Here is a 25,289-nt window from a genome sequence, read left to right as displayed (position 1 = left end):
TGTCCTTTACAGATAAAAGCAGTTCCAGCCACATGGCAGTCCTGTGAGGAAAGGTGCAGGACTGGAAGGAGCAGAGCAGAACACTGTTTCCTCCAGTGCCAGCTTCTGCTTCCCCCTGATAATAGTGGGGCTGAAAATATGCAGCACTATAGCTCCTTATTTATTAACCATGTTCCTCGATAAACCCACGGGTACAAAGCAGTACCAGATTATCATCCTTGATTTGTGTGTATTTTGAAAAGTGTACTCTGTGCCTACTGGGAATTATGTTTTTGAGCATTCCTTTTTCTGTACTCTCTGAGTCATATTCCCATCATTCCTATACCTCACAATATTTTCCCATTGCCATAGTGACTGCCTGTGAAGAAAGCACAGCCGAGTAACTTCAGGTTTCTACTGAGCCCAAATTGCCTACCAAACTGGACCTCTGCTTGAATTTGTCTTACCTCGAGCAGATGGTATGAACTAAATAGTGCTTTTGCTTTTTAAGAGAATCATAGTTCTTTTGCCACACAAAGGTGATATCGTCACCTGTCTGATCAAAAAATCCTGCCATCAAATCATCATTGGTCTGGTCCTAAATCTTCTGAGTAGGTCTGACTCTGTAAGTAGACAGTGACTCCAAATCTGAATTCTCACAAAGCAGCTAAATTAATTGAATTTCAGTAGTAAGGTACTCACTGCTCACTTGTATTTGTGTATGCTCCTCCTCCCACCTTCTGCTGAATTACTTAAACTTAGAAAGAGTTTGGACCAAATCCATGTTTCTAAACACCTCCCTCTGTTGGACACAGGTCCAAATGTCACAGCTTTCTCAAATGTCACACTACTACAACTAAGCAGAATGGCAAACCTGAGTTTCATAAGTGTGAAGATACAATTTTAAACTTTGTGGTTTAGGTTCTGGAATAGATATAAAAAAATAATGTATTCTATGAATTTAAATGTGTATCTTAGATAATATAAAAGTCAAATTTCTCCTGTAGAAACTACTTTTGTTAGCACTGTGAAGGGCAAGTCCAGAAAACAGATAATCTAGCCTTCAAGGTTAATGATAATTTTCAATGCCTGCTTAGGAGATTGTGCCACTAAGAAATAAATCATATTACATTATTACTCTTTTATGGGATAAAGGGAGGACAGTTTGTACAGAATGCCTTTATGTGTAGATGTCTGTGAATGCAGACAAAAGAGGGGCATAAATGCCTTCCATCTCATATAAGGGAATAATATAAACACACCCAAACATTTGATTCTGTCTCCAGCCGTACTTTGTGATAGGAAGACACATACAGGCTGAGCTGACTTTAAAATATTTTCAGATGTACTGATTACAGATGATCAAGTGCATTAAGCCCAGAAACAGCTCTCCTCTCTGCAGGTGTACATGTTTTCCTGCTGAACAGCAATTAGACACTTTTAACTGAAAGCAAATACTGCAGTCGGTGTGAATAGCCTTTTTACTTCATCAGTTTGTTCAGCATTATAGGAGTAGATCCAAAAAACGGGAACAGAGTAGAAATATGAAATCTCAGACATTCCACATATTGTTTTGGAAGCAGACAGTAAGGACAACTCAGTCCTAATGCCTACTCAGGATTTTGCCATTTCTTTATTGTAACTGTGATAGATTTTTTGCCAAGTTTTGACTCTGCTTTGTAACTTCTCATAAGAGAAAAAGGGGCTTTAGCTCATTTTATAACAAGCACTAGTGGACTGTGACTACTTTGTGCTGATCTGACCTGACACACACCAGTGACCATGAGAAAAAGGGATGCCTATCCATCACTAGCCCCCAGAATAGTAGCATCATATACAAGTGTTCAAAAAAGTGGTTTAATTATTTGGTATATCAACTTTATTTTATGGTATGATATTAACTAAACTGTTTTCTCCATCGGCTTCTCTGGGGGTAGCAGGAATATGTTGCCAATGACTTAAATGGGGGGAAGATTTGATCTCCTTGGAACAGAAAAATAGAGAAATGTCCTAATTTCTATTACTTCACCTTGATAGCAATTGAGAGAGATTTTGTAGGTAAAGCAGGAATTATTTGAAGCATTCCAGCCAGTTATTTGTCAGCCTCATGTGAGAAGAACAGCAAAATGCCTATGTAAGTGAGCCTGCAGCTACTGTTTCCCAGAAAGCTTAATGGGCTGGACAATAACTCAGTGAGGTGAGTTATTGTCCTCAGTGAGGATCTCAGGAAACCTAGGCTGGAAAAAAACTTGAGAGTTATCTAGTCAATGTGAACCAAGACAAGACCATCCATATGACATCAAACAGGACATAAATCTGTCTAAAATGATCTTAGAGATGTTCCATGGATGCTCTGTAACTTCCCAGGCAAGTTATACCTGTACCTTACTGCCCTTACAGTTGGAAAGACTTTTTATTCTAATGTCTAATCTGGATGAGATTTTTTCTTGATGCAATTTAAGATGGATTTAATGCTCCAACTGAGGTGTTACCAATGCTCAACAGGGTGGAAGGATTTCTTCATACGTTTTCAAAATTATTCATGTATTGCATTACGATGCTTGCCTTTTCCACTCTGTATAACAGCTGATTCAGTGTTTGGTTTGTGGTCTCTCTTTGGCCAAGCTATTTCCTAGCTAGTTATTACCCACTTTTCAACAGATAATTCATGTCTAAATGTAGTCCCTTGATCCCTTGTACTGGTCCTTGGTACATTTTACTTTGCTTTTATACATAGTTCCTTCAAGCTGCCAAGATCTTTTTTGGAATTTTAATCTGCCTTTTGACTAGCATACTTGCAGAGCTCCCAGGCTGTGACCTGCACATTTGCTAAGTATGTCTCCTGTTCCTCTTTTCAATCACTAATGAAAATGTGGACTATTATGGGAGAAAGGACAAAACTGTGCAGAATCATATTTCATACATCCTTCCATTCTGTGTCACTTTTTCGTATAATTACCTGAGCAGTCTTACATCTGTTAGAACAGGTATAGTAGGGTCAGCAAGGCTGCATTTCCTTACTTGTTTATGAGAGTGTCATAACTTTTCAAAAAGCCTTACTGAAGTTGAGCTATATGACACCAGCTGCCTTTCCCCTGTCTGCAGCACAATACAGTCACAGAAAGAACTAGACTGGTTTGACAGACTTTGTTCTTACAACTGAAGCTGAATGCTACCCACTTGCTCTTTATCTTCTAGGAATTCAGAAGTTGTTTAAAACATCCTAAATTTTGGGGCAGGAATTAAATTTAACCAGACTGATCAATAATCTCCTAGATCCTTCCCCCCTCCCCCCCCCCCCATTTTAAAGACTGGCACCTTATGCATCGAACCCCTCAGAGACAGTAACCACTCACCCTGGGACCAGTCTGCCCTAAATCTGAATACCATGCAGCCATGAGATGAATCAAACTGCAGAACTAATTGATCCTAGTAACTATCACCTTATTTACTAGGTTAATTTTCAGCTGGATCAATTCCTCCATCCAGACCAGAGTGCACCCTTCCAAATTGCCGTGGAAATGGGATGAAGGCAGGCAGCAAGGAGGTAGGAATAGGGTGGAGCAGGGAGGATGTAACTACACATTTCATCAACACCACTGGCTTAACATGTTTGTTGAAATACAATTTTTAAATTTAATGGAGTTTTAATGGAGACAGATACAAAAAAAAAGTCACTAACTACTTGTACATCCACTGCGTCATCTGTCGATAGCTGTCTTGCACCCTTGAACTAGTGGACCAGCACTCTCCTGGTCTTCTTCATATGCATTTGTAGAATGACATCTTGTAAACTTATTGCCCCTGTTTCTATCTTATTTTGTTCTTGCCTTTCTGATTTTACCTCAACATACTTTTGCCATTCATCTATACTTATCCTGAATAGCTTAATCCTTTTCCATATACTTTTTTTCTGGTAGGGTCAGAAAGGGGGTTGTGATGAAGCCAATGACTTTATTACTACATTTCCTCTCCTTCCTCTACTCTGGGATAACTTAAATTTCTGTGCTCAAAAGGAAAACATGCAGGGATGGAAACCCCCTTGGTTTCAGTCTTCATATGCCATATTTCCTACTTTCACATGAAAGGAAATGGTGAATGAATGACAGAGCAATCACTCTTCATCAGACAAATGGAAAAGTACAAAATACTAACTCCTATCAAAACTTTCCCCTAATTCTATTGCTTGACCATGAAGCAACTCTAAGCAGGACATAGCCCATGGAGGGCATGAGAAAGAGAGAAAAGGGCATTTTTTCTGCAGTCCTCCAGCAGTTCTGATCTGCTCCGCATTGCTAAAAGTAAACAGCTATTTTGCTCTGCTTCTGGTCTCTAATTGTATCATTTTCCACAAGTTCACATGTGTAACAGCTGAAAATCATGAGTCATATGTATTATTTTCCATCATAAAGTATTATTTATTCTTGGATGGTCACCAAATGACATTTAAAATAGTGAAGCTGGCAAAATGTCCTTTTACACAGTCTTATAGAGGTTTTCTTTAAAACATCTTGCTGATATGAAATGAATGCCATCAACTTGGTTGAAATGCATTTTTTTTCTTAATTGGTCATATGACACTAAATTGCTTCAATATTGTTAAGTTTTTTTTCCCTCCTGAATGATTGCTGGATAAGAAATTAACTGCTGATGTCTTGCAATAAAAAAATGTCAGGAAGAAATGGGGAGACATTACAGATGTGTAAATCTGAAAAATCTGTATGAAGAGTTCTGACTTTGCCAAAAAACTGTTTCATTGAATGAAGTCTTCTGATGAGCATTAAGCAGCTAGCTAGGTTATTTGTAATTATTTCTGTATATAGCACCATAAAGCTATATAACACTTTTTCTAGCAAATAAAAATTAATGAAATCAAGACTCCAGCTGCAGCTGGCAGTGCTCTGCAAGGTTACAGCAGATGAAGACTTGGCCCTTGGCCTATTCTACCCATCCCTTAGTCTAGAGGAACTCATTCACCTTTATGTGAGAGTATTTGTCTAACGGATGTTTTGGGGAAAACATGCAAAAGTCTTTATTTCAAGATTTCATGGGCATCTGAAAAATATACCACAAGCTGGTTATGGCAAAAACATTAACTAAACTGCTACTGATATGTTAAAGAGCTGTTTAAGAGGAATAGTGAGAAGGGAAAGGTAGCAAGTCCCTGCATGACAAGGCTGAAGGCTGATGTTTCGAACAAGATCCTAGCTTGGATTGCACAGTGGTCACACAGTGTCCCTTGGCATCCTCCAGCCCTTCATGAGCCAGAGCACACTGCAGGCATCTTATGTCCTTAATCCTTTTGTTCATGGCTGCATCTGCTTGTATAATTTATGGCACACAATACACATTTTTCTTTTGAGATTCATTCTGTTCTTTATTCCAGCATTTATTCTAACAAAAAGTGGTGGAACAAGGAGGGGTCATCAGGCATCAAAAAGCTGAAAAGAACTTATCTTTGTGCCCTTTTTCTTTGAATTATGACTGCAGTAATGACAAAATCCTTTCCCTTATCTGTAGTTCTTGTTTTCTCTTGTTTCTTTGAAAGCTTGAGACAGAAATGTCAGGTGGTGAAATACTTAAGAATTAAAGGAAGTGTTTTTAATATTAGGTAACTTGGTATCTGAAACAAATGCACAGTTGCTCTTCATGCTTGGATGAAGGCAGCCGGGTGGCAGGGCCTGGGCTATTTCTCAGGGCTTCATTCAGAGGCTGTCATTATTGTTCCTATTACTTTTTCCTCTGTCCAGGACTATTGAATGCCACCACCAAAGAGAAGAATACCATGCATGGTTTCCCCTGAGGAGGATTAGTAATCCTACACCTTGCACTGGCTGGCAGAGGTGTTGTAAGAGCAAAGAGCATTCTTTTTCCAAAAGATAAATATTTTATTTCTATATGGATCTGATCTTGCAAGTTACATTCTGATGTCTATTGCGCTTGGGCAATTCAGTAAAGGCTTCTTTGCTTCAACCACTTACTTTGATGTATTTCATTTTTTAAGTCAAAACAAAATGAAAAGTAGAATTTATCTAAATTTCTGGATACACTTGCTATGAACCTACAGAAGGAAATTACTTTGAAAGAACACGTGTAACACAAAATTGCTTTGATCACACTGTGGGCCTTGGATGATTCCACAGACCAGAACAAACAATTTTCTTCCAAGCCAAATTCTGTTCCAAAGTAAATAAAAAAGTTTAATTCAAAACAAAGCTATAGTAACCCACAAGAATAAAAGCTATAGTCCATGCTGGAAATGAGGGTAATTTAAGGCTAAAAACTGTAGGAAAGGATTGCTGTCTATTGGTTTTTCCTTGAGCCAGCCGAAGTTTACATTAGCCAATGATTTAACTGTTTTCTTCCATCCCCAGGTTGTGTCTTGGGATCTTGTACTGGGAAAGCAGAAATGGGTTGAGGCAGCAAAAGTAGTGGAGGGATGAAGGTCTCAATGTAGGTGGTCTTGGGCTTCAGCAGATATCAAAGAAATCTGTGAGTGTAGCGGGCTGAATTTCCTGCTTATCCCTTTCAGGTCACCCTGCCTTCCACCTTCTTGCTCCTCCACCCACTCAGGAAAAGCTGATGGAAATTCAGTGAATTTGAATTACTGGAGTTTCTATTGTCCCCTGAAGAAATAAGCCACACTGTACAAATGGAACATTCTCTTCTTTCTTCCCATACCTCTTTTGACATAATTAATATTATATTTGATGAAAGATACCAGAGGTGGATAAGCAAAACATGAAGCCAGGTTAGTAGAGGCAGTAAATGGGCATATGTGATGACAGGGGTTCAGATTGCAGGTAAAGTCTCTGCAGATATTTTCTACAACTTGTTTAGTAGCACAAATTAGCCTTCCCAATAAACCCCCAACTAAAAGCAAGTGTAACATGAAATCACTAAAAGAAATGCAGTATTTTTTTCCAACTGCCTCTCAGAAGACACTTGCCATAGCTCATTTTCCATATCTGGGCAAATTTCCAGTAACATAAAATAGCAATTTTAGCTTTTATTCCAAATGTAGAAAGTGACATGAGATTGGCTAGCCCTTTCTAACATTAATATATTGAACGGATGTGGTGCTTCACCTTGCACATATATTTTTATGTGTGCTGTATTATTTACCCGGCTGACAGTAAATTTTCCTTGTATGTATCAGTTCCTGTGAGATGCCCTTAGTTTTGCTGGATCCTGAAAACAGTGAAAAAGTGGCATGGGAAAGTAGGAAATTATGAATATGAGTTCTGATAAGGCACAAGTTTAAACTACCATTCTACTGACCAGAGAACATAAAAGAAGTGCTGAGATACCTCCCTCTGTTCACAGGTACTGTGGGTATCTGCAGAGGAGAGACCTCTCTCTCACAGTATAGCTGGCATACATCCTTTGGACATACATCCAGTTTTCTGTCTCTTGGTTTTACATATTCTTGCAAATTATTACAGCCAAATCAAAGTGTTAATTCTAAAAATTTAATAGAATGACTATTTTAGTACTGCTTTGTGAAAAGGGGTGATTTGTGCATACATCTTGCATGAACAATTTGCTATGTTGTTATTTAAGTACCATTAAAAAAAAAGAATATCTACCTTATAGTTTTCTCTAGTTTTATTCTCCTGCAATATAATTCAGAAGGTACAGATTTATATTGCTGTGGCTTTGTATAAACAATGTTACATTGTAAAAAAATACGACTTGAATATATGCACAAAATAGACTTCTGCAATATTTCATGTCACAGTAACATCTGTATATTCATAACATAAAAACTGAAATAAAAGCAGTGATCTCAGCCATGTGCAGGAGGGCTGATGTGGTGCTAGCCACACAAAAGCATCTTTTCTTCTTGTACTTGCTGAAAACATTTCTCAATGCCTACATGCCTGGGACTCCCCAGGGTTTCAGTGGGTGCATGAAAGGTGCTTCTGCTGGGAAGGAATTCCCTGTGCAGAGTGAGACAGACCTGTTAAGGATGACCCTCCTGTGCCCTGGATAGTGAACTGGTGAACCTGGTGTACCTGAAACCAGAGAAGCCACTCTCACAGGAGGTAGGCTTCATGTCCCAGAGCACACAGATCTCAGCTTGCTATTGGAAGCTTTCAGCCTCTATTGAGCGCTGAAGCCACCAAAAATAGGGTTGCGGAGCTGAGCTACAATTGAAAGATTTCAAGGAGTAATGTTGAATAGTGGATGTATCATTTCTTCCCATAATGCCATCCATCATTGTGCCTCTTCACATCAGTCTCTCAGAGTATTAATATATCTGAAATGCTGCTCCCATCAGCACAGATTGCACAGAATGTGGAAAAGAAGTTGCATTCCTATGTGTCTGTAATGAGTTTTTGCTTCTCATCAGTTTAGTATCAATATCTGTGGATGTAACAAGTCTGCAGTTGGCCTTTACATACACTGAGGTGCATTGAACCCAACTTGTTAGGGGACCTTACAAAAATAAAGGTTTTTCTATTGTAGGCACTATGCTTGAAAGCACTTCATAATAAACCATACAAATAATACCTTCAGTGTTTGCAGGCAGGGTAGTCTAATGCTTAGTGCACTCAATTGGAGTTGATCTGGTTTGATTCTGCCACTGACTTCCCGGTGTGACTTTGGCTGTGTCATGTTTTCCCTCCCGTTTTCCAAACAAGCAAAATAAAGACAACATTTAGTTCAATAAGGTGTTGCAAGTCTGAAGGCACCACTGTTTCCTGAGCAGCCTCCCATCTTTGAATGAGAGTCATAGATGTGCAAAGCATTATGCTTTTCATCTTCAAAGCTTTCCCTTTGTGTTTACAAATTAATCAATCTGCAAAGCAATATTTTTTTTTTTCTCCTGGGCAATATGAATCAGAATTTTCTTATTAATTATAGGAAAAATCCACAATTCCAATATATGTCATTTGAAACAACATGATGTATACAGACATATTGCAACATATTTTCGTTTGGACTGTAAAACATGCATACCTTTGATGGTTTCATCCCACATTTGTTATACTGTATTTTTAATGTGCTCAGACTGTGCTGGAATAATGGTGATCCTCCCCTTATACCCCATATTTCCCACAAGCATGAAGCATGCTTTGTAGTGACATTCATGAAGACCCCTGCTGTGGCTGAAAGCTGGAGTCCTACTATTTAGAATGAACAATTATTCCAGTGGTTGAAGTGTTTTCACAAAGGAGATTGGGCGGCAAGGCACTTCTTCCTTTTCTACACCACAGTAGGAGAGGAAATCCTTATTTGAGCCTATGATAGGACCCTGACAGAGAACCCCACTCTAATACTTGGAGATAGCCTAGTGGTGAGGAAAAGCCACTTCTGAAGAACAAAGACAATTTATTCACTGCATGAAATTATCTTGAAAAAAATCAAACAATCTCTACTGCTGCTCACTGAAGAGAAAGGACAAACTGAAAAACCCCAAAACAATCCAACCCAACAAAAACTGTCTAAATCAGGATTTCAGCAGACTTTAGGCAGCTAAATCCAAAAGTTAACCACAGACTCCATCTCTGCTAAATTCTGATCTCATCCTGCACATGCCTAAACCCCAGGCACTCTTTCTTTCTTACTGGGGCTGCTGTGGTGTGTAGCCTGCTGCTGGTACTGCCGCTGCCTAGTACAGGCCCCCTGGCTCCTTCCCAAGCACCATGTCCTCCAACACTGAGGCAAAGCACTGCGCCTGTGAAACAAGGTCTTTTCTCTGACACCAGCTTTCAGACCACCTAACTCCCAGTGCTGATGATGAACAGCTGGAAGATGTGCCCATTTCTTTTGCCTTGACTGAGTGATAGATAATTTAGGAGAAGCACATGCATGGTACCTCATGTTTTGGATTGCAGTCTGGGGCCAGGCATCAAGTGTTGCAGTGCTTCTGTTCCCTTGTGGATGAAACCTCTGACTCACAGAGGAAAAGCAAAACTTGAACAAACACGCAATTTAAAACCTTCCAGGCTCAGGCAGAGACTGACTGACTGCTGCATTAAGTAAGACTGTAGATGGTGAAATGCACTCTTATGTCTTCAGTGGAAACACAGTGAGCTACAGAACTGAGCTCAGCTCCCTTTGATCATGCTGCAGTAAATGTGACCTATCAAATGATTGCTAAAGAGCTTGAGGGGCTCTTCAAAAGTTAGTCATAGTAAAATAAATGCTATAATTATCGACTGATAAATTTTAGCAAAACTGGCACATTTGCTGATGCTGCTAGATGCTCTGCCCAATGATTTCTCTAGTTACAAAATATGGGTCGTGTGTGCAGCATCCCAGCTTTCCCAATCTGTTCAGCAGACGTGTTGCACTGACCTGAAGGAACCTTCCAGCCTCTCTGGTGAACCAAGCCCTCACCACCTGTAAACTCTGAGAAGGGCCCACTGCATTTGATGCCATTAACAGCTTTGCACAACAGGCTTTTCCACTGACAGCCAGATCCCAATGCCCTTCCCCTACAAAGTGCCATCATCCCCACTCCCTGAAGAAGCTCACTGAAGGCACTGGTGTGCAGCACAGACCCAGGTGTCAGGTATGAAGGGCACTGTCCAAGCTATCACCACACAGTGATAACACCCTGATGCTGTCAAATAACAGAGACACAGAAATGATCCAGAAGGAAAAATCTCTCTTCAAAAGATCTCCTCTACCAGCCAGGCAAAACATGTTTGTATTGGGCTTTTTCTCTCAGCATTACAGCTAAATGCAAACAGTACAGGGATAAGATTTACCTAATCAGTGTTCGCTATTCTAGTAGAATTTAAGAGGATACTGTAACTCCAATTTGTTTCATATTGATATGGTGACTGAGACAGCATGCTCCTGACTTAAGAGTATTGTTAGCTATACTGTTGAGAGTTATAAACTACCAAACTTCTGATATGAACCTGTTATAGGGTACTTTCTGTATGTATTAGTAATGCAAAAGAAATAGAATTAAAAAAAGGAACAGGAATACATAAAACATCAAAATTATTTTACTATAGCCAATTAACAGGGGGTGAAAACAAGCTTCTTTACCCTAAAATTGGAGAATTAGCTCCTGAAAATTCAGCTAGGGATGAGTAAAAGCTCTTTTGTTCTCACTTAGCAAATAGTAATTTATATTACACTTCTCAGTACATCGAAATTTAAATTGTTACAAAATACAGCTTTCACAAATGTAACACCATAGAGTTTATGATGCTGCCAACACTAAGTGTGCACAAATGTACAGTAGCAATCCTCCTCTGGATACATCAGTCCCCCTATACTGCTCAGGGTGCCACATTCCCATCTACATGATCTCCCATTTTCCGATGCACCAGCTTTGATCTGTACAAATGATTAAAGCTATGTTTTACTGAAAAATGGACAATAAAGTGTTTTCATTGCTTCACCACACCATCAGAGTTCCCAGACACATTAGTGCATGCTTCCAATCTGGTGCCCCATGGTTCCCACAACAAGGCAGAGTTTCTTTTTCATTTTGTGCCTTGTGGTGCAGTTTAGTGTAGTAAGATTGAAACAGGTCTCAAAATCATTGCAATTAAATTATGAAACTGTTTTCCTTTTCTAACACTTGCCCTCAGAATATAATGGCATCATAGCAGCATGATATGATCTCAGACTGGAGCTGAGATCACTTTCTGTCACATCACTGAGCTGATTTGAAGTACGGTGAGCTGATTGATAGGCTCCACCAACACCTTTGCAACTGATTTTGGTGAGTAATCTATCATTAAGGTTTTCAATGTTGTATTTTCCTTTAATGATGCCACATTCAGGTCATATTTAGATTTGAGTTTCTAAGTGACTTCATTTCTCCTTAGCAAAGCAGTGCTATGTTGCCCCTTTTTGTCCTTTCTTCTGCTTTGGCAGATATTGTAAATGTTATTGGGTGTTTACTTCTTTTGTCTTTGTAGCACTGTCACTGAGAACACATTTTTTACTATAGACATAATGCTTTCAGATAGCAAGGATTTCGCGGATTTGCCTAAACTTGCACATCTGAAGGAAGCTTAGGTTAAGCCAACACTCACATCTTACTGCAAGCACATTACTTGTGCTGAAAATGTTTCTAGCTGTTGCAAATTAGCATATTTGAACACTTTTCAGCTTCAAAAAGAATAACCTAACTGTGGGTGGCAATAATGTTTTAAAATTAAGGAAATGCTTAATTAAACTTTGTATTAAAAATCACCTTCATTTTCCTATTATTGTAACTTGTATGCCCAAAATAGCATGCATATATGTGTTGATGTGTGTACAAGTTTTTAGAACAATATGGCATCTGTGAAAAGTTTGATGGCTTATGAATGAAAAGGTCATGAGAAAACCTAAGGGCTCTGTGTTGATTTTAAAGATGAGGAAGAATCACAGCTCATTTAAAACATTCAGAAAATCTATTGTCTTTAGCATTTTTGAAGTAATTTTCTCTTCCATGCTTCTTTGCGTTTTTTACATAACTAAACTACCACAAATTTCTGTTATTTTATAGCCCATAGCTATAAAATGCAGTTGTTTTTCTCAGATAAGTTAAGCACTGTCGGGCTGTGTAAGTACTTGTGTTGGAGATTACTTCAACTCCACCAGTATTGGCACTGGCAATTCAGAAGGGAGCATTTTTCACTTCACTTTAATATGGAACTGATATCTCTGCCTAATTTTACAGCATATTTTTTTGTGTTAGCACTACCATGGCTTAGTGGTTCATGAAAAGACTCATATATACCAGTCCAATGCCTGTAAGGGGACCCATATGATGGAAGTGCTCTACAAAAATGAGACCAGAAGAAATGCTTTGTTAAGTGCTTTGGCATTTTTCAAGATGAGAGGTGCTATGGATATGCAATGCATTATTTCTCTTGTGTCCTTGGAGAAGCTTGAAATAAAATGCCTTTGTCTCTGGACACTTCAACATCCCTAGCACAGAAACTGAAGCCCACAAAATACTTTTGCAATATTACTAGTCACCAGTTCTGTGCCACTATTCCCATCTCACCATGAATAAATATTATACATAGACAAAAGTATTAAAACCAGTTGAAATTATTTTAGTATCCCATACTGGAAAACTGTATAATATACTTCACATTAAGCAGCTAAACCTGTATAAAACGCCATAGCAAATTACAGTACATATCTCTACGATTGCAAGAGGGTATCAATCACAGTATTATCCTGACAGCTCTATCCTGTAGCCAGCTGACTCGCCACTGCAATGAGTGAAGGAGGACACGAAGTGCAGTTACAGGCAGTCTGTTGCTTCAGTGGAAGAAGCGACAGGAGCTTCAGCCAAACCCGCGATGAGCAGCGTTGCTGCGGCAGGCGGGAGGGATACTGAGGCCGTGCACTGTGCTCTGCAGCCCACAGGCTGCCCCAACGTTACTGCTCAACTTCTGCCCCCAATCCAACCTCATTCCGATCTGTCTCTTGGCGGGGCAGTACTTGTGCCTCAACCCCCCAGGCCACCCGGCGGGTGTTGCCCGCCGGAGGAACGGCGGTGTCTGTGCTCAGAACGCTCCGATGGGCTGGGTACCGCGGTCAGGGCACCTCGCCGCAGCACAGGGAACCGCGGCTCGCCCCTCTTTCAGCCGGGGGCCGGGTTTCGCAGGGGCAGGGGCCGCTGGGGGGAAATGGCTACGCCGGCAGAAAGCTCGTCCTCCCTCTGGAGCCAGCGGTGCCCCGGGCCTCACCGCCGCGCCCTCCCATCACCCGCCCAGCGGCTCCCTTCACGCGAGATCCCGCCGGCCCTGCTCCGGCAGCGCTCCGCCACCCCGATCTCCCCTCCTGCCGGGAGCCTGTGGCGGAGGCCGCGCCGCCAGCCGGGCAGCCGCAGGACGAGCAGACTAACGGCCCCGCAGCCGGTGAGGGCAGCGCCTCACCGCCCCTCGCCCGCCTGGCCGTGACGGCGCCTCGCCTCGCCCCGCCCCGCGGGTCTCCCCCCTCGCCTCGGCGGCGGAGCAGCCGCCGCCCCATCCACGGCGGAGTGAATGGGTTGCCATGGCAACTGAGTGAGGCAGGCAGCAGGCCGCCGCGGCCCCAGCCGCCTCCGCTCCGCAGCGTGTGGGCGAAGAGGCAGCGGGCGGCAGCGGGCGGCAGCCGGGACCGCTGAGGGGAGGCCGGGAGCGCAGCGGCAGGATGGAGGACGGATTCTCCAGCTACAGCAGCCTCTACGACACCTCCTCGCTGCTCCAGTTCTGCAACGGTAAGGGCGGGGGCAGCCTGTCGCTGCCGCCCGCGGAGAGCTGCGGGGTCCCGGAGCCCCGGCGGGGCGGAGACGGAGGCCGGCGCGGGGAAGGCAGCGCCGGGAGCGGGCCTGCCGGAGGCTGCCGGCGGCGTCTCCGCCGCCCAGGGCCGCCTGGCTCCGCCGCGTAACTCTGGGAAAGGAGGAGGAAGAGGGAGGAAACTTCACCCCCCTCAGCCTTCCCCATTATACAGCTGGAAACCTGCCAGCCTCGGCGCCGGGGTGCCCCTGTGAGGAACTTCTGCACCTCCTTCATGGGAATATGTATAATACGTGTGCGTCAGTATACCCTATAGGTGTGTGTGTGCATCTGCCTCCAAGGCAGGTCTGGTAGCCCAGGCTACCCACCGCTGCGTATCTCTGCTGCGCGTATGCCAATGAACATACATACATACAGGTACATATACACATAAGTATGTATGCGACCGAGCTGTGGGCGCACGTATGTGACCCTGAGCCGCGCACTGTCCTTCCGCCCCCCGCACGGCCCCGCTCCGTTCCTCTCGCTCCCTGGGGAGCTCATCCAGCGGCTGTCCACACCAGCCAATGACAGTTCTTAGGTGTCGGATTCCTGCGTGGAGTTACGGTAGTTAGCCTGCAGTTGTTGATCTAGCTTTCTGTTATTTCTTAAGGAAGGGGTTACTGGGGTGCTGGCATCACCTGGGTGGCAGTGTGACAGGGAGCTGCTGGGCTGCAGTGACGGGTCGTAAAAAAGGAAGAAGGAGGTGAGGAACTCTCCTCAGAGGAGGTATTTGGAGATTGGACTATGTAGTATTTGGGATTATTCTGCTAGCTGGTGTTTACTGTTATTTGAGGGAAATAAATCTGGTATCCTAAGTGCTACAAAGAGTTCCTCATGGTAAACTTTGAACTCAAAAGCACTTCATTTTGATTCTAGTCATTGCTTCCTAGCAGCAAAAAATTGAAGCGTTCACGATCTCATATTTAATAAAAAATTGATTTGTGGATCTCTTATTCCTCCAGGTTTTAGTAGCAGTCTGTCTTTCTACTGCTATCTGAACAGCTGGAGTCGTGTTCTATTAAATTACTTCATTACAGCAATGGCATCAAATGTAGCTGCTTCTTCTTGTGGAAGAAATGAAGATGATAAATTTTATGGGGTTTTTTTTGTTTTGGTTTTGTTTTGTTTTTGGTGATGTGATGAAAGAAAGAGGCAGTTAGCAGAAAACTCTGAATACGTGTAGACCTTGAGATTGTGAGAGCAGTTTTTTGGGGAATGAGGAGTAATGCATGTGGGCTATGCATTGTGTGGGGACACTGTATTCTCAGAGCTCTTCAGAAGAAAAATCTATAACTGTGTATGGGGGTTGTACACTCATAGCAGATGCTTGTTTTGCCTAAACTTAATAAATATTTCATTGTAAGTACTTAAAAAAACACCAAACCCAAACCATACAACAATGTATTTCAAACTTAGTACTCTCACCCATTTATAAGCAAGCTCTCCTCCTACCAGAAATCCTCAGACTTTGCTTTTTATGGTGTTCATGGTAGTAGCATGCATATGGGAACAGTAGGAGCAGCAGCACTTTCTGAATAGTTTGAATAAGCAGAGTTGCTTATTTCTGAAAACCGTCACTCACATTGATTTTGTAACTCTGAGGACCTATTATACATGATGGAAATAAGCCCCATGTATTTATGTTGTGCATAGGTTTTTAAAATCTTGGTTAATCCTCAAGTATTATGTTCTAGAATGTTACTGATGAGATCACTGCCTAGATGTCATCTCATTGCAGATAGTGAGCTCAAGGGCTGTTGTAAACTTGTATTATTCTGTGTTTATAAAAGAAAGTGGTTGAATATAGAAGCTTTTCCTTTACGAGTGAACCTTCAATGAGACTGTATTAGATGAGATGAGTAAGAACAAGAGAATCAGGCCTTTGTGGACTGCCTTGAGGTGATCTGATATTTCACACAGACACACATGACCCATGAGTGGAAAAAATACAGAGAGAGGATGCCAGTGAGGATTTTGAATTTAGAAGAGGAAAAGCAGATTACTTTTCAGGGAACAGGAAAGCTCTTGCAAGTGTAATGGGTAATATGAATGACGATGTGAAGCTGGGAGTGGGGCAGACATAAAAAAGAACCAAACAGCTAGGAAGTAGTAGAGATGTGAAGGAAAATGTGATTTTGGTATAGGATAATATGAAATACAGAAATGGCTGATAAGAACTTAAAGTGAGCAACGCTGTATCCTGTAAATTTTTCTATTTTGAACATAGAGGAAAGGATTAATTTTAGTTCTACAAGTAAGGACATGATGGAATTTTCTGATGGTCTCAAACGGAAGAAATTGTAAAGAGGTTACATTGTGTTTGGAAAGGTCAGGATACAAAGCCTGAGCTCCTGTAAACATAACTGTGGATCACCTGTAGGGGAGCGACTGAGGTCTAGCCTGGGCTCAAGGGTGGCTGCAGTTTCTCCCACTTCCGGGTCCCTTCTCCCTGCTTTGGGTGGGAACAGCCACAGGGGGGATGAGGGAAGAAGGGAGCAGTGGTGGGCAGGAGGTTGTGATGGGGATGAGGGAGCAGGATCTTTGCTGTTGGAAGACAGCAATGAAAGGAGTAATCTGAAAGCAATCTTACTCTCTTTAAGGGAGAAAGCCTCTCTTTCTCTCTAGAAAGGACATAGGGTTCAGGAGAAGAACTTGTATCTTTTTTTTCCCTCCCCCTGCTTTACTTGTATGAAGCTCTAGTCTGCATGATTATATTGTAATGTATTTTTATGACTTGCAAAAAAAAAAAAAAAAAAAGGAAAAGGTGGTAAATGGAGAAGGAAGAGGAAGAAGAAAGAGGTGAGGAAAATATGTTCATTTTGAGCTCCATATCTAAAATCTAGGGCAAATATTTAGCACAGCTAGTTCAAAGACACCTACTTTCTTCAACTCTTACAGAACAGTGAGGATAAGGTTGGCTTTTGAGAAGTGTTAATGAACATAGGTGTCAGTCTGAGATAGCATCAAAGCAAGAAATACAAACTTGCATGTGATTTTAGGTAAGTTATTTCATTCTTGTTGCCTTAGTTGTAAACTCAGAGGAAAGTACATGCCTACTTTGGAGGAGATTATTGCATCTGTTTGAAATCTCCCATGTGATTTTCAGAGGACAGTCTCTTCAGATACACAAAATCTTTTGCTAGTTGCTGTGCCTATTCTGTTTGTTTGATTGTTTGTTTCTTAAGGCAAGCACTAAAATAACTCCTCTTAATGTCTGTCTTAAGTACAGTTCTGAACATAAAACTCACTTTCTAGGTAATGAAGACCATTATTGTCTCATTTTGCATGTTGAAAACTAGAGCTTGGTTGTAGATGCCTTCTCTGGTATTGATTTAGCTTTTATGTAGTTCTTGGGTAGAAAGCCATTGTGTTTATCTAGTCAGTCAGGGTGTTAGTACTGTTTTATTTAAGCTGAAGATAAAAGTGGTAGAATACTGATGAAGCAAGATAGTGTCAAGGTTTCTAGCTTCTGCTTAAAAACTGATGGAGAGGACCATGGTGGACATGAAACTCTGCAGAACAAGGTGCATACTGGAATTAAAGACAGTGCTCATCTCACCTCCAGCTGATTTATTGAGCCACAGGAGTGATCAGTAGTGATTATAGGCAGCATGAGGAGGCATATACAGTGTGGGCAGAGGTTTGTAAGTCCTCTGACCACAATTCTCTATCCACTTAAACCCGTAACAATGATCTAATAAACATGGCCGTCACTGTGCTAATGGCTGTAGACAGGATTATTAGGCATGTAGAACGTAAAGGGTAAAATCTGTGATTCCTGTGCTCTGCAAAATGCCTGTGTGGACTAAGAGAAAGAAGTGTGAATTTATCCTTGATCAATTTACAACTTGTAGTGTCTTTTTATCCATCCCACTTGGCTAGTGGGAAACTTTTAGCTGTCAAATGGCTATTTCTGCACCAACAGATGCCTTGCTTGTCAGAAACTTCAAATGTAGAGTATCTGGGTAAAGCAGTAAAAGTGCATAACAAATTCTTTCTTAATGAAATTGATTTCTTTAGCAAGGGATTCCATAATATTAATTACAATTCTATTTAAGTGATTACCTGAAGTGTAACTGCTAGTAGAAAAATCTAGAGTTTGAGAAAATTTTGAAGTGATACCAGCTATATTTACTGTTTATGTCAGAAAACACAGCTGTCTTAAAAAGAGACAGTTCCTTTTTACTCCCTTCCTTCCCTCCCAGATCACCAAATCATGTTATAGAGATTTCTGACACCTAATAGTTTTGATAACCATTAGTCACTATTTCTTTTAAGTCATGAAAAGTAAATTGTGTGAATAAGTCCATATACTGTTCTGCTCAGTTTATTTCCCCTTTCAATCTTGTGCTTCTGTAATTATTGACCATTCCATATAATAAATCAAATATACATACCTCCAATTTATGTATCTAGAAGTGTATTGATGCTCTGTCATTGAGGAAGTGAATGTCACAAACAGGAAACTTTTATGGACAGTGTTATTCTGGCAGTCAGCTTTTCTTTCCCATTTGATTATCTGACTTCCTCTGCTAATATTCCCAAACACTTTCAGTTACCCTCTTCCTATGGCTGGACCAAAATCACACAGTATAGTATGGATTAGGGAAGTAACAATGGTAAGTTCAGCCTTATAGCTTTCGGGTCACTAGTTCAAATCTGTGGAGGCTTGTAAGAGACTGTAACTTGTTTTATTGTGATAACTTCCTCAGAATAATGCAAAGCAAAATTAAATTTAATTTAGTTCTCACTGAGCAGATTCATGCACTGTGCATATGAGAAGATGTTGTAAGCATGTTCACAAAGATGTTGCAAACATGTTAATAGCATTATGCTTGTTTGTTGTTTTTCTCAAAATTTTGTAACAACGGAGATGGGCAGACAAACAAGGCTTAAACCAGGGCATGTCTCTAGACTTGTTCTGTCCAGGACAGAAGTGTGTTTTGAACTCCAGAATGGAAGACATGCCGTACATGAAGCTTCTATCAGTTTTGTAGGACAGAAAAAGACTTTATTACCTGGAGCTGTTTGGACAGCACTTTTTTTTGTTTGTTTGTTTAATTCTTTCATTAATGTTTGTTGTGGTTCTTACAATCAGATTCTCAAATGTAATGCTGGACTGGCCTCTACATTAAGTGTCTTTTCCATGCATTTTGGGACTATATAGAATATAAATGGATTTCTTTTATCAACTTGCTTCTAGAGCTTACTTTCTTCTGGGATAAAGGGGAGGGGTGGCATACAGAAACACATTTTTTTGTACATGCAGTAATTGAGTGCAGGATAAATCAGTACACTGTGAAATAAAAATAACTTGCTGTAATGGACACTTTCACAATATATATTGTTAGCTTGTTGAAGCTTAGGCTATTATTTTTAATGACACTATATAAGTAAAAAGAATTTGTTGCCCTTTAATTAGCTATGTATTTCCAAATAATGAAATATTAAAGCTCATTTTAGTCATGAATACTGTTAATTGAAGTTACTGGAATTAATAGTTTTCTTTCTTTTTTTTTTAAAGCTCAGCTTTATAGACCAGTCATGAGAGATGCTTTCAGTGATAGGCAAAGTTCAATAGAGAATCTGTGTCAGTGCTAGCAGCATGGAGAGAAACTACAAGTATCAAGTATTTTATCATGAATAAAACAACATACAGAATTTCAAATGAAAGCATTGGGCTCTCAGCAGGAAAACATGCTCTATCTGATCTTCAAGGAGTTTTTAAAAATTCAGTAGTACTTTACTGAGCTGATAAAATATGTGTTTTAAAGTCTAATTAAGAATAGCAAAACTCAGATTCTTTTATTGAAGCTTAAACGACAGGCAAACCATTCAAATAAGGTTAAAATTATATAAGAAGTACATCATTAAAAAGTGAATACATCAAGAGGCAGTGAGGGAGTACACCAGTCAGCAACATACATTTTAACAGGTTGTATCCTGACTTCTCTCCTGTTTCTCCTTTCCTTCAAAATTTAAGATGAAGATTTTAAAGTTGATGTTGCAGTTCTTTTGTCAAGAGAAATTTTGCAAAGCTGTAATGAAGAACCTGTCTTTTGATCATTAAAATCTTGAGGAAGATGTGAGAGAATAAATAGGAAGGTTGTGTGAAATGGTATAATGACTACATTTTTATGGGATGCTGGCTTTTCTCAAATGACACTAATTGGACAACCATAAGGAATTGTGAAAGCTTAGAGGGAGTGCGGGAGGAACTACGGATGATGCTCTTCTTCCATGAAACACAATTTAAAATGTTCATCCATTGCATAATTAAAATGTGGAAGTAGCTCCCTGAGGTTTTTTAGGGAGGTGGGGTGGGGATAATGATATGTTAACATGATTTCACCAAATTAATTATTTGGAAAGTAATTAAGTGAGATTGTCCTCACTCCATTACTTCCTCAGAGTGAAATCTGACATGGTCCATCATTTTCTTCTCTTGCCTTGAAATGACTAATTATTAAATAAGTATAATACACGCGTTTGAAAACTAGTATTGGATGTCTTTAGTAGTGTTTTTAGATACTGTGAAATGTTGAAACTAATTGAATTCTTGGATTTAAATACATGTGAACAGGAACCTAACCTAAGATTTAAAAAATGAGGTTCTAAAGATACAAGATAGATGAGCACATTTCAATATATAACCAGAAAAGTTAGAGAAAGAGTCATTGTTTCAAGCTAGTAAAGGCAAATATTTTTTAATGAAAACTTTGTAAAGAACCTTGTATTTCACGAAAACTGGATGTTTCTTTTTCTTACAGTTGTGGTGAAAAAGCACAATAAATGTAAATAGCTTTTGAGATTTCCAGCTGTAGCTCCTGTATACCCAAGTGGGGATGACAGGACAATGGTGTCTAGAATTTCCCTGAGGCTGTGCAAGGTTTTATACTCTGAAGTCAGCAGCATTAGAAACAGGTTGTTTGTTTGTTTGTTTATTTCCCCTTGGGGAAAAAAAATCATCCTGAAACCTAAGAAAGATGCAAAGATGCTGACAGCCAGTTTCATGTTTATTTTATGTTTGCTAAAGGTAATTACTATTCTGTTGCTTCCTTTCCACTTCCCTGTCCAGCATTTCTGTTTTATGTAGGCCTATTGTTGCCTATGAAGCATCCTTCTATTTCCAAAATAGAGATGCTGCTTTAAACAGCTTTTGGGGTCCAGCAGGTGAGTCTGCCTCCTGACCCTGAAGTAAGCACGTCAGACTTAATGTGTTCCATGACATGGTCCTGCTGCTCAGTGTCTGATGAATTGCATGCTGGCAGAGGATGGCTTCTTGGAGGTGAGCAAGGTCTGTGGCTAGATGGGTGGTCTGGCAAGGCTAGCTGGGCCGCAGGGGGCAAGGGGACCTTTATCTAAACTGCTAAAAAACCTTCCAGTCATTAGCATATCCTGAGACTCAGACCAGCCTTTATTCAAACCAGTTTGCACTGCTGCCTTTTTGCTTTGCATCTTCCAAATACAGGCCAAAATAGTAATGCCAGGACTCTGTGCAAGTTACCTGAAAAATCAGGGCATCTTTTTTAGGTTCCTAACTGTGAACTTAAAAATTTAATTTTGAATTGAATTTTAAAATTGAATTTGAGTTTGTGTCCATGGATTGTATGAGGCATGGATACAAACCATATATAAAATAGTCAGTGTAACACAGTAAGCAACAGCTGATGTGATTTGGGGTGAGAGATGAAATCCTGATGCTCTGCAGCCAGTGGGAGTTTGGCTGTGGACTTAGTAGGACTGCAGTTTCAAACTCTGGAAACCCTTATGGCAAATTCCACTTCTGTCTGAGAAAGTGAGGATTCTTAGAAATTTTGACTCTCACAGTAAAAAATATACACCTCTGTAATTCAGCTAACTGATTAATGCCATGCATGGAGAGAAGTGTGAGAGTAAGCTACACTAGACAGTGTGTGAGTGAGATCCTTGTAGTGGCTCTATTTCAGTTTGGAAATAAGTAATTACCTCTGTGTTCAGATGTTTTAATGAACTAATTAGGGATCCTTTGGGACAGAAGATTTTGTACATAAATTTTTTAAGTTAAGCATTTATATGTTTTGCAAGGCTTGAGGCCTTCCTGTGCTGAGAAGTGAGAAGATACCCATTTTTAATATTTGGAGATTTGCTGTGTTCTGGCAGATGTGTAGGCTGGGGTCAGGTACTGGTGGCATGGAGATAAACCTTTCCTCGAATGGTGTGCTGCAGGATCTGCAGCTGAAGGGCAGAATGCTTTAAAAGAGAAACTTGTAAGATGCAGTAGCTCTAAGATGTTGTATTTTAGTGCTGTGTCTACATTAGAAGGAAGTGTGGGATAAGAGGAAGACATCTGTAAAGCAAAACAGTTTACAGTGAGGACTCAAATATCATTTACTGCGGACTGGCTCTAACCTGATGCCATGCACCAAACAAACACACGGCAGTACTCAAGCACTTCCAGTGCTCTCCTGGAGTGCAGTTCCAAGATTTGGCCATGACATGAACCAGAGGGGTGAGTGGTGGTGATTACTGGACGAGTATCCTCTGGCTCCAAACTCAAATATGCACAGGGAGACAGTTGTTGTCAAAGTTAGCAGGCAATGCTGCTGGCACAGCTACAGCTGGGGTAGTTGTGCTGAGTTATCTTTGAGGGATGTTGTCTCTCAATCTTTGGTCTCTTACCATTGTTCCTTCTAATTTGGGAAGAAATATGAGTCACTCCTGAAAAGTTGCTCACTTGTTCCACTCCGTTCTTCTTGAGAAGAGATTCTTAATATCATGAACAAAGTACCATAGGGTTTGTGTTGGGCTTGAGCACTTCTGTAGGTCTGAAGACTTATTAATGGTTTGTTTATAAAAAAAGCTTATTATGCACATTGTGTTCAGAACTGAAAATGAAAAACTCTTGACATACTTTTAGCAAAGTCTAATGGATCAGATAAACTAAAATCAAGGCTTTACCTTTATTGAAAGATCTAAACCCAGTCATTTTAAAGGGGGAAAAGGGGATGTGGGAATAGCAGTTTATGTAGCTTTTTATTATTTAATAGCTCAATGTTTCCACCTCTGTTTTTAAAGCTAAAGGATAGATATAATAAGTTTCTTTGGTTAAGGGATTCCAACCTCTTCCCCAGTGTTATTGATTACTCCGTGGTGGGTTTTGCTTAGATTGGTTTTGCTACATTTGTCAGTCTGTTATCTGAGAGGTTTACAACATGTATGTTATCTGCACCAGTCTGAAAAAATCTTTTTATCACATTAGCCATCTTTCAGAACAAATTTATAGCTGAATTAAATCATTAGTGATCTGTACTATATTTCAGCTGTCTTTTATGACCTGGGTGCTTTGTTTTGGTTTTTTGAAACAGTTAGGAAACTGAGTCCTTGGGATTAAATGTTTGGCTATGGAATTGAAAAATGTTTGCTGCTGTGTTAAGTGAATGCTTTATAACTAAAATTCATGGAAGCTGGAAAATAAGTTTGTTGGTGTGGTCTCCCAGGAGCAATAAATCTGTATCTACTAACTTTTTTTCTATGAAGTTCACAGTTGTTAAGGCATTAAGGTGAAACTTTACAGAAGTGGACAGAATAGTGTGGTTTATTCAAGCATTTTCTCATGTGTAAGTTATTTGAGAGATTCCATTCTGTAGCTGTCATTCCTAAATAGGATAGTATTGCTGGTACCCTAAACTTACATGAGTTCATGCTCCTGAGTGACTGACGTGCTTATTTGTAAAATTTGCTTAAACAAGGGGCGTCAATACCAGGGTAACCTACCACTTCGCTAAAATTTACCTGATACATCCTGATGTAACAAAATCGTTCTACTAACTTTAAAGATGAATAACAATAGCAGCTAATTATTATTGTTTGGTTTTGGGTTTTGTTTGATTGTTTGTTTTCAACTAAATGAAAGGATACAATGTAGTGTAGATGGGAGCGACTGAATAAGGTATGTTAAAGATGACAGGCATGATCCTTTAGTTGTTACACAGTAAGAGGGCATATAGGGTAGCTCAGGAGTAAAGGTTAATAAACCATAGAGCTGTGGGAGCTGGAAAGTAATAGCATAAAATTCAGGAGACTGAGGTTAAGTGGATTCTCATCTTGGGGGCAAACATGATGGCACCCCGGTCTCAGCCATCCATTCCCATTTTCAGGCTATGGTGGCTTGGGCAGTTAACATACACCATGCAGCTGCTTGATTACTCTTCCCTCTCTCACTCTGTGGTTTTACCCACTCAACACCTGACAGACTAATTTGTCAGAGCTAATTCAACATGCTAACCCAACAGGAAAAAAAAATAAATCTATGCAGTGTTTGTGTGGGGTACTTTGGTTTTGGTTTTGCTTTTGCTGGGTTAGTTTTCTGCCACATTGGAGAATTAAATGAGGTTCCAGTGGCAGCAGAAGATTCATTATAGGAGGAGCAAGTGCTGCAGGCAGACTGGGTTCTTCTAGATTAGCCATTGTGTCTCGTGGAACTGGATCCTTGCTTTTGTCATTGCAGCTGCTTGTGGCACCATGTGTTGCACAGCATCAATAAATTAATCCAAATTAGAAGTGATACCCATCTGTTTTGTATTGTAGCAGGTAGAAGCTGTTCCTTTTTTTCTGTGTTGTGCCAGGTGTAGTGGTGATAGGAAAAAAATACTACAGGGGAGAGGCAGGCAGCCACTAGAAGACAGTAATAAAGAAGAAAAGTAATTTTTGACTGCTGCAGGTATGATTTATAACTGAATTAAAAGGTCATGCAGGTGGAAAATTACATCTGCATCATCAATTTCATTTTCAGTCCAGTTACCTATTCAGAGTAGAGTGGAATAACATATTTTTTTTACCATTGAGATACTTGCATTTCTTTGGTGAATGTTGAGCTTTCATGGTTGCTTTCATGTGTGTCTGTGTGTGTTTTGTGGGGTTTGTTTTTAGTTTTCTTTTTTCCTCTCTGGAAGCTGTGAATCTCAATATTTTTTTAAAATTCTTCTTGTGTTCTTTGCAGAATATGACATCACATTTGATTTAAAAAAAAATTGTAGTTAGCCCCAGGCACACAGGTGTACTCACAGTATTTTTATACACAGAAAT

General features: G+C 40.3%; 1 protein-coding gene across 9 annotated transcripts in view; it reads left to right on the top strand.

Annotated features, from left to right (window-relative positions):
- EML1 (EMAP like 1) overlaps positions 1-25,289 on the top strand; it is a 133,904-nt gene that overhangs the window by 33,673 nt on the left and 74,942 nt on the right. For 3 of the 9 annotated variants that reach the window (XM_031049406.2, XM_031049405.2, XM_031049403.2), the window contains exon 1: positions 13,974-14,161. The exons of 1 other annotated variant lie outside the window; for it this stretch is intronic. In XM_031049406.2, coding sequence (XP_030905266.1) covers positions 14,095-14,161 — 67 coding nt within the window. In that variant the 5' untranslated portion in view covers positions 13,974-14,094. Of the gene's footprint in view, positions 1-11,661; positions 11,678-13,963; positions 14,162-25,289 lie in introns of those variants that run through there. 5 more of the 9 variants (XM_034062234.1, XM_031049399.2, XM_031049400.2 and 2 more) reach the window with 5 other exon arrangements.

This window comes from Melopsittacus undulatus, chromosome 4 (genome assembly GCF_012275295.1).
Source record: "Melopsittacus undulatus isolate bMelUnd1 chromosome 4, bMelUnd1.mat.Z, whole genome shotgun sequence".
Classification (NCBI taxonomy): domain Eukaryota; kingdom Metazoa; phylum Chordata; class Aves; order Psittaciformes; family Psittaculidae; genus Melopsittacus; species Melopsittacus undulatus.
The sequence above is the reverse complement of the archived record's forward strand: the minus strand, read 5'-3'. Positions and strand labels throughout refer to the sequence as shown.